General features: G+C 44.9%; 1 protein-coding gene across 2 annotated transcripts; it reads right to left on the bottom strand.

The window, feature by feature from the left end:
- Positions 1 to 6,719: 6,719 nt before the first annotated feature.
- On the bottom strand, positions 6,720 to 12,754 carry LOC132344735 (nuclear RNA export factor 3-like). 2 transcript variants are annotated; one of them, XM_059884376.1, is made up of 4 exons: positions 8,931 to 12,754; positions 8,567 to 8,720; positions 7,471 to 7,545; positions 6,720 to 6,935 (listed from the first exon to the last, which is right to left on the bottom strand). In XM_059884376.1, exons 1-4 carry the CDS (start codon positions 8,948 to 8,950, stop codon positions 6,873 to 6,875), a joined length of 312 nt encoding a protein of 103 aa, XP_059740359.1. In that variant the 5' UTR covers positions 8,951 to 12,754; the 3' UTR covers positions 6,720 to 6,872. The 2 variants fall into 2 exon arrangements, 1 of the variants encoding a protein (XP_059740359.1); XR_009493678.1 differs by having other exon boundaries at positions 6,725 to 6,935; positions 11,588 to 12,754.
- Positions 12,755 to 13,317: the final 563 nt, after the last annotated feature.

Raw genomic sequence — 13,317 nt, 5'->3', positions numbered from 1 at the left:
GTAGCCATGATTATTTACTGAGGACTTCTTCTGGTACTGTGACCATCGACCTGTCGTTGATGATTTTAGAGCGCACTGATAAAGTGAACCTTTTACAAAGAAGAGCACAAAAGCTGGGGTATTACCAAAGGCAACACACACACTAGCTGTCTGAACCAGCGTTTGCTAGAAGTCGCCCATGTGGTCATTCTAAAGGGTCCTTTGGTTCTAAAGAACATCAGATGGATTAACCGAAAAATGAAAAGATGGCTGAACAATTCTATCATTTTATCAAGAGAAATGCAATTCAAACCACAATGGTGTACCGCGTATCGTCACTTGCTGGGCCGGTCAGGATGGCTGCTATCTCGGTACAAGATTACGAAGCAATAATGCTTGAAGAAAGTAGGGAACCCTCTTACCTGGTTGTGGGGAATGCAAACTAGTAGAGATCTAGTTGATTGGTTCTGAGACAGTGTGGAGATTCCTGTAAAAAAGAACTGGTAACTGAACTGCTTAGGAACGCCTACAGGCAATGTCTCACTGGGCTGGGTCATTACTCTGAGAGAAAACAGAATTGAAAGAGACGGTGTACGTGACTGGTTCGTTCAATCAAACAGAGTCATTCCCACAGCACATCTTGCTTCCCGCATAGAAGCACGGTTGTGCTCATACCCATAGATGGAACAACCAAGCAAGACAGTAAAGTGCACAGTTTCAGCATGACTGACAATGTATCCCACACCAATTAACCTTGTAAGCTAAACGGCATCATTCTTCTCTCCCGCACCTAGTGGTGTCTTACGCGTGATAATAGGCAAGAAATGATGGGGCAGCCTGATGGGAGGTTAGATCACAGTTTGAGGCATATAGATTGGCTCTCCTAAACTGTAGCTCTACTAGCAGGACGAACATCTTGGACAAAATGTCACGTGGTGCAGTATACACATGCGAATATTATACTAAACATAGTGACACCGATTCAGAATATTCCAAAGGAACTATACATTGAACTTTCCGTTAAATGGTGGATGAAACTTGGAGCCCTATTTTTTTAGAAGAGTGGAAATAAGTCAGTAATTGTAATCCATCAATCAGAATACTTTCCAACACTGCATATTATATGATTGAGAAAGATGGTAATGTAACCCTGTTGCGAGACCATTAAAGAGACCACAGATGTACAGAACACCGCCTCTTTTACGGACTCTGACGTTGCTGGCCGCATAGAGCGAGGCGCGTGGGAATTGCGTCTGAGAGGAATAGGTTTTAAAACATGTATATCTCTCCGTAAGCTAGTAAATCAGATGCGCCAGTCCAGGTTCGATGCATGAGACCAGGGTGCTCGGGGCTGGGTGCATCTGGGATGCACGCAGGAGGATGGGATGGGGAGGGAGGTGGAGGGGGTTTAGGAATGGGAAGACCGTGTACCGTGATGGATTCATGTAGTATGGCAAAACACTACAAGCATTGTAAGGGTAATTAGCCTCCAATGAGAATAATGCATTCAAAAAATAACTACATCCTTTGCTAAAATGGCCTAATCAATGTGGTCTTTGTGATGTCAAAAACACCATGCTTTTCCCTTGCCTTTCTTCTCCTTGCTTCCCTCTTCCTTTCCTTCTTCTTCTTATTATACAACTGTTAACGTTTGCTTTCCATTGTAATAGGTTAATACAGAGTACTGGCAGTCTTCCCACGTTTTAAGCAATACATCTTGAGCTATCTTACAGCGCTAACACGGTGTGCTCATCCCACTCTGTATAGCCCTTCCTCATCCTCCGCTGGTAACGCGTAGATTGTTTCTCTTGTATTTCGGTGAGCCTCCATTTTTGTTGATATTTTCTCCTTGGTGGTGTTTAGATTCTATAAGTGATTCATACAGTATTTGTCTATCTCTGTCTGAGTTACTTTTTACTTCATAGTATAACCTTCCATGTTGCTGCACTGTCAATATTCCATTCTTTTATGGGGAACTTCCTTCTATGCTTTTTTAGCAATGGCTGCTTGCACGCAATCGCTCGACATGGCTCCGGCTAAGTTTCCATTCTGCCGCACGCATAAAAACACAAGTCCTTCGCTCTTCTCCATGGGAAGTGTATCTTTGAAGCTGAGTTTCTGGAACCAGTTCGTTTCCCCCTTACCTCTAGTTCTGGCTAAAAGAAGACTCGTGGTGTATTACTCGAGTTCCTGGAGCACCATTCAACGCCCACAGGACCGATCTCATTGTCCAACTGTTTCTGTTACACAACATTGTATGGCACGCTAAGCCCAGTGCCACATCGGCTCACAGACACTTACTGCTCAGCAGGAAAGCATAAGAGACTCAGAACGCAATAAGTATGTCACATCAAGAGACGCGTTGAGGTTTTATTTTCAGGTATTTCATTCTTAATGTATTGTGAGTGTTGTATGTATAGTCAGGTCTGTAACTGTTTATTGAGACCATGTTACTTGGGCAAGGCTGGCGATGGCAAGACCCGAGAATTCTGAGAGTCGGTAGATCAGTCCAGTTGGTAGCCTTGTTCAAGGTCACTGGCTGCCCTCTCGCGCGGTACCTGCGACCTAGCTGGAAGTTGTTACAGGGGCTCTCACCTTCTCTGGGAACAGCATGAAAGACAGTTCCCTCTTGGTTGCGCGTGTTATATTCAGACTTCATCATGTCATTCAAGAACTGCTTGGGGCGACACTGGGCTACAGGGAGTTGTGAGCCTTAACTCTCGTTTGGGGAAAATGTTGCGATAGATTCCATGAATGCATTCTTATTTATACTTAGGTGGGTGGTCTGTAGAGGCAGAATCCTTCTTGTTTAGATTTATCTACCTTGGGATGAGTTAGCAGAGAGCATATTTGCCGGGAAAGGCACAGAAGATTGAATATTTATATGCCACGACACTTGCGCTCGCAGCACAGGATTAGGCCAACCTGGGGACCGACGCTTCTTAAAAGGTGCAAGAGAAAAGGAAGGAAAAAAGATGAAGGGGTAAGGAGTAACGTGGCATTGGCTTTGGAGGAAATGAAGGGTGAAAAGAGAGTCAGAGACAGGAGGGAACATGAAGGTCAGACTGCAGGGTCAGGGAAGAAAGGGTGTGTAGAGAGCTAGTAGCAAGGGTTATGTGCCAGACCGACACCAGGCAGATGAGGGCGTGTTTTCGAGGCTCTAAGCCGTGGGTCGTTGGGGTGGGAGTGGTGCGAAGTGTGTGTAGAAGATGCTCTGGGGTCAGTGAGATATGGGTGGTGTCCAGTCAGGGGCCGGTTGAGGGTGTTGAACCTCATGTTTGGGACATATTCTTTTATTATAAGGTATGGGTGCGGCCTGTCATGTGTTGAGAGGAGGACTATTACTCCTTACCTATTCAGATATTTGTTTCAGGAAAAGTATTTCTGCTATTGAAAAATCTATAGTGGCGGTACGGTGAGAGTAAGTACGGATGTCCATGGTGTTGTTCCATATCAGTTCAGTGATCTAACCCTCTGGAGCCTTGGGGGCTTAATCAGTCCTATTCGCTCCCGTATTTTTTCAAAAATGGCCGCTTAGGGATTTAAAGCCTGATTCCATAATGTCCCTATTTGAAGTAGCCAAGGAACACACCTATTGCTTGTCTTACTTATACCTTGGATCCTGTTTTGATGAATTTGCAATCTCTTGTCTGTTTCCATTCTGATATCGTTTGGCATACGCCCTACATTGCGCTTTGGTATACTGGAGCAACGGCTATATATTACCGCTCCCCAGGGAGACACACTCTATCGGCATAATATTAATTAGAGAGAAGAAGCTGGCTTGCGTTCTTATGCCTTGCTTGGGAAGCAATTCACAAGGTCTTGCTGGTGGCCACTATAACCATACTCTAGCCCAGTCCATTAGAGGAGATGGGCATCGGGAGGGCTGATGAACAATGGTGGCCCTAGGAAAAGGGGTAGCGGTGGGGTGCGGCCTTGAACAAAGCCCACAGTCAGAAAATTCAGTAATCTCCTGGGTCCCCTATCCCTCGCACCACTCTCCGGGCGGGAATCGGGCGCGGAGCATAGTTTCTGTAGTTTCTCCTAGTCTACGTTCTGAGAGGTATAGTGAGCAAAAAGCCTGGAAGAGTGTCTTTGGTAGTAAAGCAATACATGTTATAGATACAATTCAATCTTGCTGTGCATTGAAATGTCACAGCCAAGATTTTTCAGTGGAAGGATGCATCCAAACTATGACACTGAGCCGCAGATGGTGCTGTCAGTGCTGGAACGGACTATCAAGGAACTCTGATGTGGTCACATAGGAGGGCAGAGGGAGGGGCATGGTAGTGTGTGATTCCCCCTCCAACCTTGTCTAATTACTTAGCTCCTCTTTGAAGTGACTGTAATTATGCTTGGGAGTCAAGGAATATTCAGCCCCAATATTTAAAGTTGTTCTGACAATATACGATGTAAAAGGATATCTTTATGTTGAACAGCTTACCGCTGTGAACACAAGCCCAGCTCCCTGCTGCAGGGGTGAAATCAAGTAGCGGCGCTTGAATGTCTGAAAATGGTGGGTATATCTTTTTTTGTTTTGGTGTTAGGTATGTTCGCAATAAGTTAACCATGCATAAGAACTAGAAAAGACCCTTGGTACGCCAATCATATCCCGTTTAGTGAATATTTGCATTACAGTTCGCTCTGATAAGACCAACTCCACCCTCCAGACCTCTGCAAGATTTTAGCCGTACTGCCGACTATTCCCTACGGGCTCTGCAGCTCTAATAAGTGGATTTAAACAAATACCAATAGGATTGCCTGCCGAGCACTTCTTTGGTAATCTTGGGGGTGGCTATGCCAGACTCTGCTTTGGCCCTGGTATGGCTACAGCAGTAATTGTAGGGAGGGTGAGGGTAGAGGGTCTGTCTGGTGTAAGCCACTGAGTGATATCATGGGGTATCACAGTTCGGTGTTGATAGGTAGTACACCAGCGTTGGACCCTCTCAGCTTGTCTCCCTACGGTCCTGGCTTCCTGGAGACTTGATACTCTGTCATAGAGTGTGGAATGAAACAGAACTGTTAGTAAATGGCATGGCTTGCTTCCTTCACATACCATTCAGCAATACATGCGCAACTTGAGGGACTAAGGCCAGTGTTGGGGCTGATGGTGTGGGTGGTCAGATAGATCGGGTGAAGAAAAGCAGATTTGTCTCAGTTTATCCCCTTTGGGATCCTGCACTCTCTTTTTCTCATTCATGAGCTTTTGTCCTTGCGACCTGAGCAACAAGAAAGCCCTACCTGGTGTTGCTGGCTTGTTCCACCCTATAAGAGAATATGCTTCCACCAAAAACTTGAACCTGCTTCCCACATGGGAGGCGAGGTGGGGCACGCGCAGATCCTCCTTTGAAGAAATGTGGGCAGTGCCTGCGATGGGGTGGTGACAGAGAAGCGCAAGTGGATTTGTAGGGAAAGGAAGGGTGTGGGTGCAGAGCCATCTGGTCCATGTGGGTATTCCCATAATTCCAGGTGAAGGCTTCAGGGGAGATGGACAACAGTCAGCAGCTGGAACCAGAAGGGATGTGTGCAGACAGAAATACTGTGTGCACCGCTTTCCGTGATAACCAGTATGAGGTCTTCCTCTGCCTTGTCTCTACACCCCTATGTCTCACCTGTCCCCTCCTCCGTCCACTCCATATTCATCCCCTTCCATCTCCCTCCCTACCTCCTGAGCCCCACCTCAGTCACCTCCCTGCCACAGCATCCTGGGCCTGAGGGCATCCCTGAGGTGTGTCCTGACTTTTTGAAAGAGTGCTGGACCCCCAGTGAGGCAGCAAAGCACCAGGCTCTCTCCCCATATCCTCTTCTCTCCACAGCCTTCCCTGGGTCCTGAAGGAAGGAAGGGAGGGAGGGAGGGAGGGGAAGAAGGCCTGCAGACTGGATTTGAAGTGCTGGCCCTTGTGGAACCAAAGAAGGGAGTCGGAACAGTCTGGCTGGGAGTTACCCATGGAAGGAGATGAAAGAGAGGGTGGTAGGAAGGAATGGAATAAACAGTCTCTCTCTGAGTCAGTCCATGGATTTGTGACATGGGTGAGATGACCTAAGAGCCCTGGAATGGTAGGATACTGGGCTCTGTGGGGGGGCACACAGGGCTGTGATGATGTAAGTGACTTGCTCCAATGAGGAAGGTCATGTCCACAGTTTCACGGACTTTTCTCTTTTGTCTTAATTTTGACAGCACCATCCTGGAATTGTTCCCCAGGTTAAAAAGCTTGGTAAGTGCATTCCTTGATCACAGACTCCTCTAAAGAGCACTGACAGTGCCCATAAACTACTCTGAAATCTATTAGGACCCATTCAAGTTCCATTTTTGAACTTGACCCTTAAATGTCCTGGGGGAGGGGGGCGTACCATTCTCTGTGGGAACCTGAAAAGGCTCTGGATCTTCTTTAGCCATGTGTGCCACAGGCTTCAGGTAAACCATGGAGGTGACTGAAAATGTAGTCCTACCACTGGCATTTCCAGGGACACTTTCTTCCCTGACCTCTGATCCCCAACCCATCCTGGGCCCATCCTTTTCCCTGACCATCCAGCACCACATCCTGGACTGCACTGCTGACTTCCTCTTCCCTCCCCTAGGATGGCCAGGAGACACTCTCAGGTTCTAAATGTGCTGTGGAAGCCCCCAAGTGCTTACCAATGCGTAAGGTGAGTACAGAGGATCCAGCAGGGTTCTAGGTGGTACAAGAGTGTGTGTCAGCCCTTGTGAATATGGGAATACCCACATGGACCAGATGGCTCTGCACCCACACCCTTCCTTTCCCTACAAATCCACTTCCGCTCATCTGTCACCACCCCATGAGGCCTCCCACATTTCTTTCAAAGGAGGATCTGGGTGCCCCACCTCGCCTCAGTGTTGGAGAGGTTCAAGTTTTTGGTGGAAGCATTCTCTATAGGGTGGACAGGCCATGCACCAGGTAGGGCTTCTTGTTGCTCAGGTCCAAGGACAAAAGCTATGATGAGAAAAGAGAGTGAGGATCCCAAAGGGGATAACTGAGACAAATCTGCTTTTTCTACCCGATCTATCTGACCACCCACACCATCAGCCCCAACACTGGGCCTAGGTCCTCAAGTTGGGCATGATTGCTGAATGGATGTGAAGGGAAGCAGCCATGCCATTTCTACAGTTCTGTGTCATTCCAATATGACAGGTTATCAAGTCTCCAGGAAGCCAGGATGAGGGAGACAAGCTGAGAGGGTCCACGCTGGTGTACTTACAGCACCAACTGTGATACCCCATGATATCATCTCTGAGTGCTCTACCCAGACAGACCCTCTACCCTCACCTCCCCTACAATTACTGCTGTAGCCATACCAGGGCCAAAGCAGAGTCTCTGGATACCAAGAGCTTGCTGGCAGGCATCCTATGGTTTGTTCATAGTAAGCTGCAGAGTTAGGGATGGGGTTCAGTGGCTCTGAGTCTGAGGGTGGGTTGGGGAAGAGGACTGTCTGGGTATGAGTGCACAGCTTGTGCTAAGTCTGCATTACCTGTCCCACCTTTTCAGACTTCAGCGCCTTCTGCACAGACTGGGGTGTGTCACAGGGTTCAACAAAGATAGATATCTGTAGAGAACACAAGAGGGGCTGGGTAAGCTCCAGGAAATCTGTGCATGGGATCAAGCAAGACCATGCCCCTCCCCTGCCCTCTTATCCTTAGTCAGCCCCTGACACACACTCTTTCATTATCCTCACTGAAAATCTTGCTGTTGACATTCTTCAATGCACAGGCAATGTTGACATTCTCTACAAAGAACTGGGCTTGCATTTTCTCAGAGTGACAGGAGAAACAGAACATGAGACCAGACTGAATTCTCTGTGCTTGCCACCTACCCCTTTTCCTTTCATCGCCTCCATGCCCTCTCTTACTTTGACTAGAATGAAGGGCACACTGAATTGCTTCAGAATGCAATTAAGCAGCCACTTCTCATCATATTTTATACCAAAGGCAATGTAGGAGCCAAAGAACAAATGGGAAACAAAATTGATATAATAGAATCCAAGGTTAAGGTAAGACACAATTGTGTCTTGCTTTAGGACATTTTATCAGGCTTTAAATCATTTTTGAAAATAGGACAATATCTGTTATCACTGACTTTGGCACCAGACATGGATTTTCTAGGTACCCCCTTTTTTTTCATTCAAATACTTTTCCTGAAAAAATCAAGTTAGTATGTTTCACAGGTACTTCCTTTAATAAAGTTCCACATGAGGTACACCTCACCGGCCCCTCTGACATAGACCCCAGAGACTCAACCTCCTCCTACACCCAGCTAGAGCCAAACACGTAATCTGGTGTGAAGTCCTCCATCTCCCTGGCAGTAGTTTCCTCCTTTGCTTTTATTTTATTTTATTTTTTCCTCCTTTGCTTTTAGATAAGCTCTCCCATGTTCCTCCTTGCAGCCAGTCTGTTTCCTTTCTGTTGCTTCTCTGAACTCATCCTTAGATGATCTAAGAAGATTCCTCGTAGTAATAAGATGGATTATGAACTCCACTTCCCCAGAAAAGTTCCCAGCATCTCTACATAAGTCCAACATGACTGTCTGTCATCTTCTACACATTAGGTCCATTTAGCCAGGACACTCACTATGATCTTGAACCAGCTCCCAAAGGTCTTATCCTGTCTGTTTCTCTCCATTCTTCTCTCTGGAGGCTTTTGCTTTGTCTCCATGTTAACATGCATTTGGTCTTGTTTCTGAAAACCACTTCTCTGATGATGGGGTGGAATGGCATATGGAGCACTGTGGGGAAGTGGAGAGAACAAAGTGGTCCATATAGGCTTGGAAAGTCTTCTTTACATTTTTCCAAATGATATTAGAGCTACAGTGAAGAATGCTCAAACATTAACCTCATCCCATCATTTTTCACTCTGCCAGGTTGGAGAGAAGAATGACATGTTTAGCTACAAGGTTTTGGTTGGTACATGTCAGTCATGCTGACTGGTCACTTACTGTCTTGCTTGGTTGTCCATATGAGCATCACGTGCTTCTGATGGGAAGCAGATGGTGCTGCTGGGAAGTGACCTGTTCAGACCAATATTTGTGTTGCCTTTGGTAAATACCCCAGCTTTGTGCTCTTCTTTGTAAAAGGTTCACTTTATCAGTGCGCTCTAAAATCATCAACGACAGGTCGATGGTCACAGTACCAGAAGAAGTCCTCAGTAAATATCATGGCTACTGAAGGAATATCATTGACGTTATAATCTGAACAGAAATGTATCACAATGCTAAAAGTAAAGACTAAGAGACCTCACTGTGGCTCCATTGTTCAGGAAATGAGAGATAGGGATCAGTCACAGCTAAGAAGAAAACAGGCACTGGGGAAAGGGTCTGGATCTAAAGTGTAGTCTGTGATGTTAGACCCTGCTGTACTTGGTTCAGGCTAGGTGGCCTGTGACAAGTGGCTTTTCATCCCCAAGTCTCACTTTTCTGTTCTGCTCTAGGAGGACAAAAAACATACTCTTAAATCTACCATGGTGTGATGGTTCCAGGGTCAAAGTGACCTATCTCCCTGAAGGAAGAATTAGAGAAATAAAAGATAAGTCTGATGTAAAGATCCAGAATGTAGTCTGGAGAGACATAATATGGAGAATACCAAAAGAGAAGTATGGAGAATTACAGGTGATGCGAAGAGTATATCTAACACATGGCTAATGTGAGTCCCAGAGAGGAGAGGGAATAGTAGAGAAGAGGTATTTGAAGAGAATAGGGTTGAGAAGTTTCCAAAAGTAACAAGACATCAACTCAGTATAAGAATATTAGTAAGAAAAAAGTATAATGGAGGAGAAACATTCTTACAAGAATATACATTCATTTCATCATCATGTAGCAAAAACTTGGAAATTTGTGACTAAATGTTTCAATCTAAAATATTATAGACTCTTTGGGGCAGAAGAAATATCATCCTTAGTAGAGGCACATAGCAGAGAAGGCAGTGGCACCCCACTCCAGTACTCTTGCCTGGAAAACCCCATGGACGGAGGAGCCTGGTAGGCTGCAGTCCATGGGGTCGCTAAGAGTCGGATACGACTGAGCTACTTCACTTTCACTTTTTACTTTCATGCATTGGAGAAGGAAATGGCAACCCACTCCAGTGTTCTTGCCTGGAGAATCCCAGGGACGGGGGAGCCTGGTGGGCTGCCGTCTATGGGGTTGCACAGAGTCGGACACGACTGAAGTGACTTAGCAGTAGCAGCAGAGGCACATAGACGCTATAAAGAAAGACTAACGGCATTGGGAATATATAGGCAAATTTAAATGAGTATTGGCTATAGAACACAATTGACATTTCCTCTGGGGATTTAAATATAGAGACAACGATAATGTGTGACAATAAATTTGGAGACAGTTTAGAGAATCAAAGTGTCTCACGTCCCATAATCCTCTGAGCAGTTTTAAAGAACTAATTAACTAACATTAGACTGTGAAAATGCAAACATGTCCACTGTAATCTGAAGAGTGAACACTACAAGAACAGCAAAAGAAAGTTTAACTAGATAGCCATGTGAAGTAACGATTTAATAGTTATAAAACATCAACTATATCAAAGGAAAGGCAAGGGAAAGGAATGTATATGAGGTAAAAATAAATATACAGTAATATGATATACATAAACCAAATTAGATCTATTTATATTAAAAGATTCAGGCTAAATACTCCAAATAGACATTTTATCAGACTGGTCAAGAAACCTCTCATCAAATACTCCTGAAAAGAGACACATGCAAAATTTAATCATCAGGAAAATTAGAATATAAAAAATGGCAAAATGTACACCTTTTCCACATTAACCTCAGAAAACTGGTAATAACCATATCAGTAAAAGGTACACTTTAAAGGGAAATTTCTTTATGATAACAGGTTCAATGCAATAAGAAGATAGTAATACAAATTCTAAATTTGTATGCCTCTTAAAGCCAGCATACAAAGCAAAAACTGACAGAAATAAACAATGGACAAATCCACAGTCACAGTGGGAAATTTTAACACATATCACTGAGTGACACATAAAATGGAGAACAAAATCTCAGCTAGAGGGAAGAGGATTTTAAAATACAACTTAAACAAATTTATTTAATTAACGTAGAACAATGCACATAAATACTCATCAAACATTCCAGATAGTTCACATGCCAGGCAATAAAGCCTCAACAATCTTCTACGGACTAATACAATTTACCCTGACTAGTTAATGTAATATCCATTAGTAATGGTGGGTTTTCTGCCCCTCCCCCACCTCTAGTATAAATCCAAAGAATATTAGTTTATATAATCCTACCCTCCACCTAGGTGACCCTCGCCACTCCCCAAACCCTAGACCTGAGAAGATAACATGACTCATGCCTTTTCCTTAGCCAGGGAAAAATTCAAGTCAGCAACGGCCATTTTCGTCGGAGGGGAGGTTTACCACATGGAATCGAGATGGGTGTGTCAGAGCCCGCTTGGCCCATCTCCTCAAGAGACCGGAAAATAGTCAGTCTGGGCTCTCTCCCCCCTTTCAAGGACAGTCAAGTGGTTGTGAGGTCCTGTGGTTTGGGGTGGGGGAGGGAACCCAGAACCCTTTCTGCTTTGAGGGGATCTGAAGAGAAGGTCTCATGCAGACCACTCACCCATAGGGTGGCCTGAAGGCAGAGATCTGTCACCACCGTCCTCACAGGCTGCCCTGGAAGAGAATCTGTGGGTCTGGAGCTGGAAGCTTGTGGAATATCAAAGAAGGCTGCTGAGGTAGGAGAGTGCAAGCCCCAGACCACTTCGTCACAGCCACACAAACAAGATGGGGTCCTAACAGGAAGTCCCTTCCCCAAGGTCATAGAGGAGGAGAGTCTTGGGGGCCAGAGGAGACTTAACTTCCTGTAATTAGTAATGAGTTTGCTACCAACCTAACATCCAGGGAACTCTTTCCAAGGGTACCACCCCTGCAGAGGAGGCCAGTTAGAATTAGGAGGCTTAGGGATCTTGATACATGTAGCTACAAACACAGAGAACTCTCTGTGCCAGACGCTGCATCAGCTACAGTACACTGTGTTCCTTCATTTTGCAGACCCAGAGAACTGGGAGGGCCAGCAGTAGGAAATGTGCTGTCCTTGCTACATTGCATCTGTTCTTCCCTGTATTCCTCACAAGGGGAGTCTGATACCAAAATCATCAACTTTCCAAGGTTGCTGAGGCTTACTGAGGTGCTACACTTGTCTAGGGTCATTCAGATGCTTCTGGGAGAAACAGGCCAGAATTGAGCTCCATGGACTGGAAGATGACTTCTTGAAGCATAGCTTTACTAAATACTTGGTGCAATATAGGGGCTTTTCTGAAGTTTGTGCAAAGTACCTGACTATTCTAAACATAATAAAATGTCTAGAATTAATTCTAACCTATTCCAGAGAGATCATACCAAAAAACAACAGCAACAAAAAACCTTGAAAATATAAAGTAAATACCAAACAGAGCTTGGTAGCTTACTGCAATGACAGTAGAAAAAAACAGAGTAGTCTCTCCTTAAAAAAAAAAAAAAAATGTAGTCAATGTAGGCAGATATCCCCTAGTGCAGGGGTCCCCAACTCCTATTGGGAACCAGGCTGTACAGCAGAGGGTGAGTTGAGGGGGGAGTGAGTAAGGGAAGCTTCATCTGCTGCTCCCCACAGTTCCCCATTGCTCACTTTACTCTCAAACATCTCCTCCCTTAGAGCCAGAACTATAGATCTGAAAGTCTCAAATCAGAGGTTTTCTAAAGATGGAAGGAGGGAGAAGCCTGGGCTCTAGTTCATGAACCAGAATTTTCTTTCACACACACACAAAAAATGAGCACACTGGTCATAGCAAACAACCACTTCCGACAACAAGAGACACTCTGCACGTGAACATCACCAGATCGTCAATACTGAAATCAGGTTGATTATATCCTTTGCAGCTGAAGACAGAGAAGCTCTATACAGTAAGCAAAAAGAAGACCAGGAGCTAACTGTGGCTCAGGTCATGAACTCCTTATTGCCAAATTCAGAATTAAATTGAAGAAGGTACGGAAAACCAGTAAGCCATTCAGTTATGACCTAAATCAAGTCCCTTAACATTATACAGTGGAAGTGACAAATTGATTAAAGGGATTAGATCTGATAGAGTACATGAAGAACTTTAGATGGAGGTTCATAACATTGTACAGGAGGCAGGGATCAAAACCATCCCCAAGAAAAAGAAATGGAAAAAGGCAAAATGGTTGTTTGAGGAGGGCTTACAAATAATTGAGAAAAGAAGCAAAAGGCAAAGGAGAAAAGGAAAGATATACACATCTGAAAGCAGTTCCAAAAAACTGCATGGAGCAATAAGAAAGCTTTCCTACATGATCAAT

Source organism: Bos taurus, unplaced genomic scaffold (assembly GCF_002263795.3).
Source record: "Bos taurus isolate L1 Dominette 01449 registration number 42190680 breed Hereford unplaced genomic scaffold, ARS-UCD2.0 Leftover_ScbfJmS_1241, whole genome shotgun sequence".
Classification (NCBI taxonomy): Eukaryota; Metazoa; Chordata; class Mammalia; order Artiodactyla; family Bovidae; genus Bos; species Bos taurus.
The sequence above is the reverse complement of the archived record's forward strand: the minus strand, read 5'-3'. Positions and strand labels throughout refer to the sequence as shown.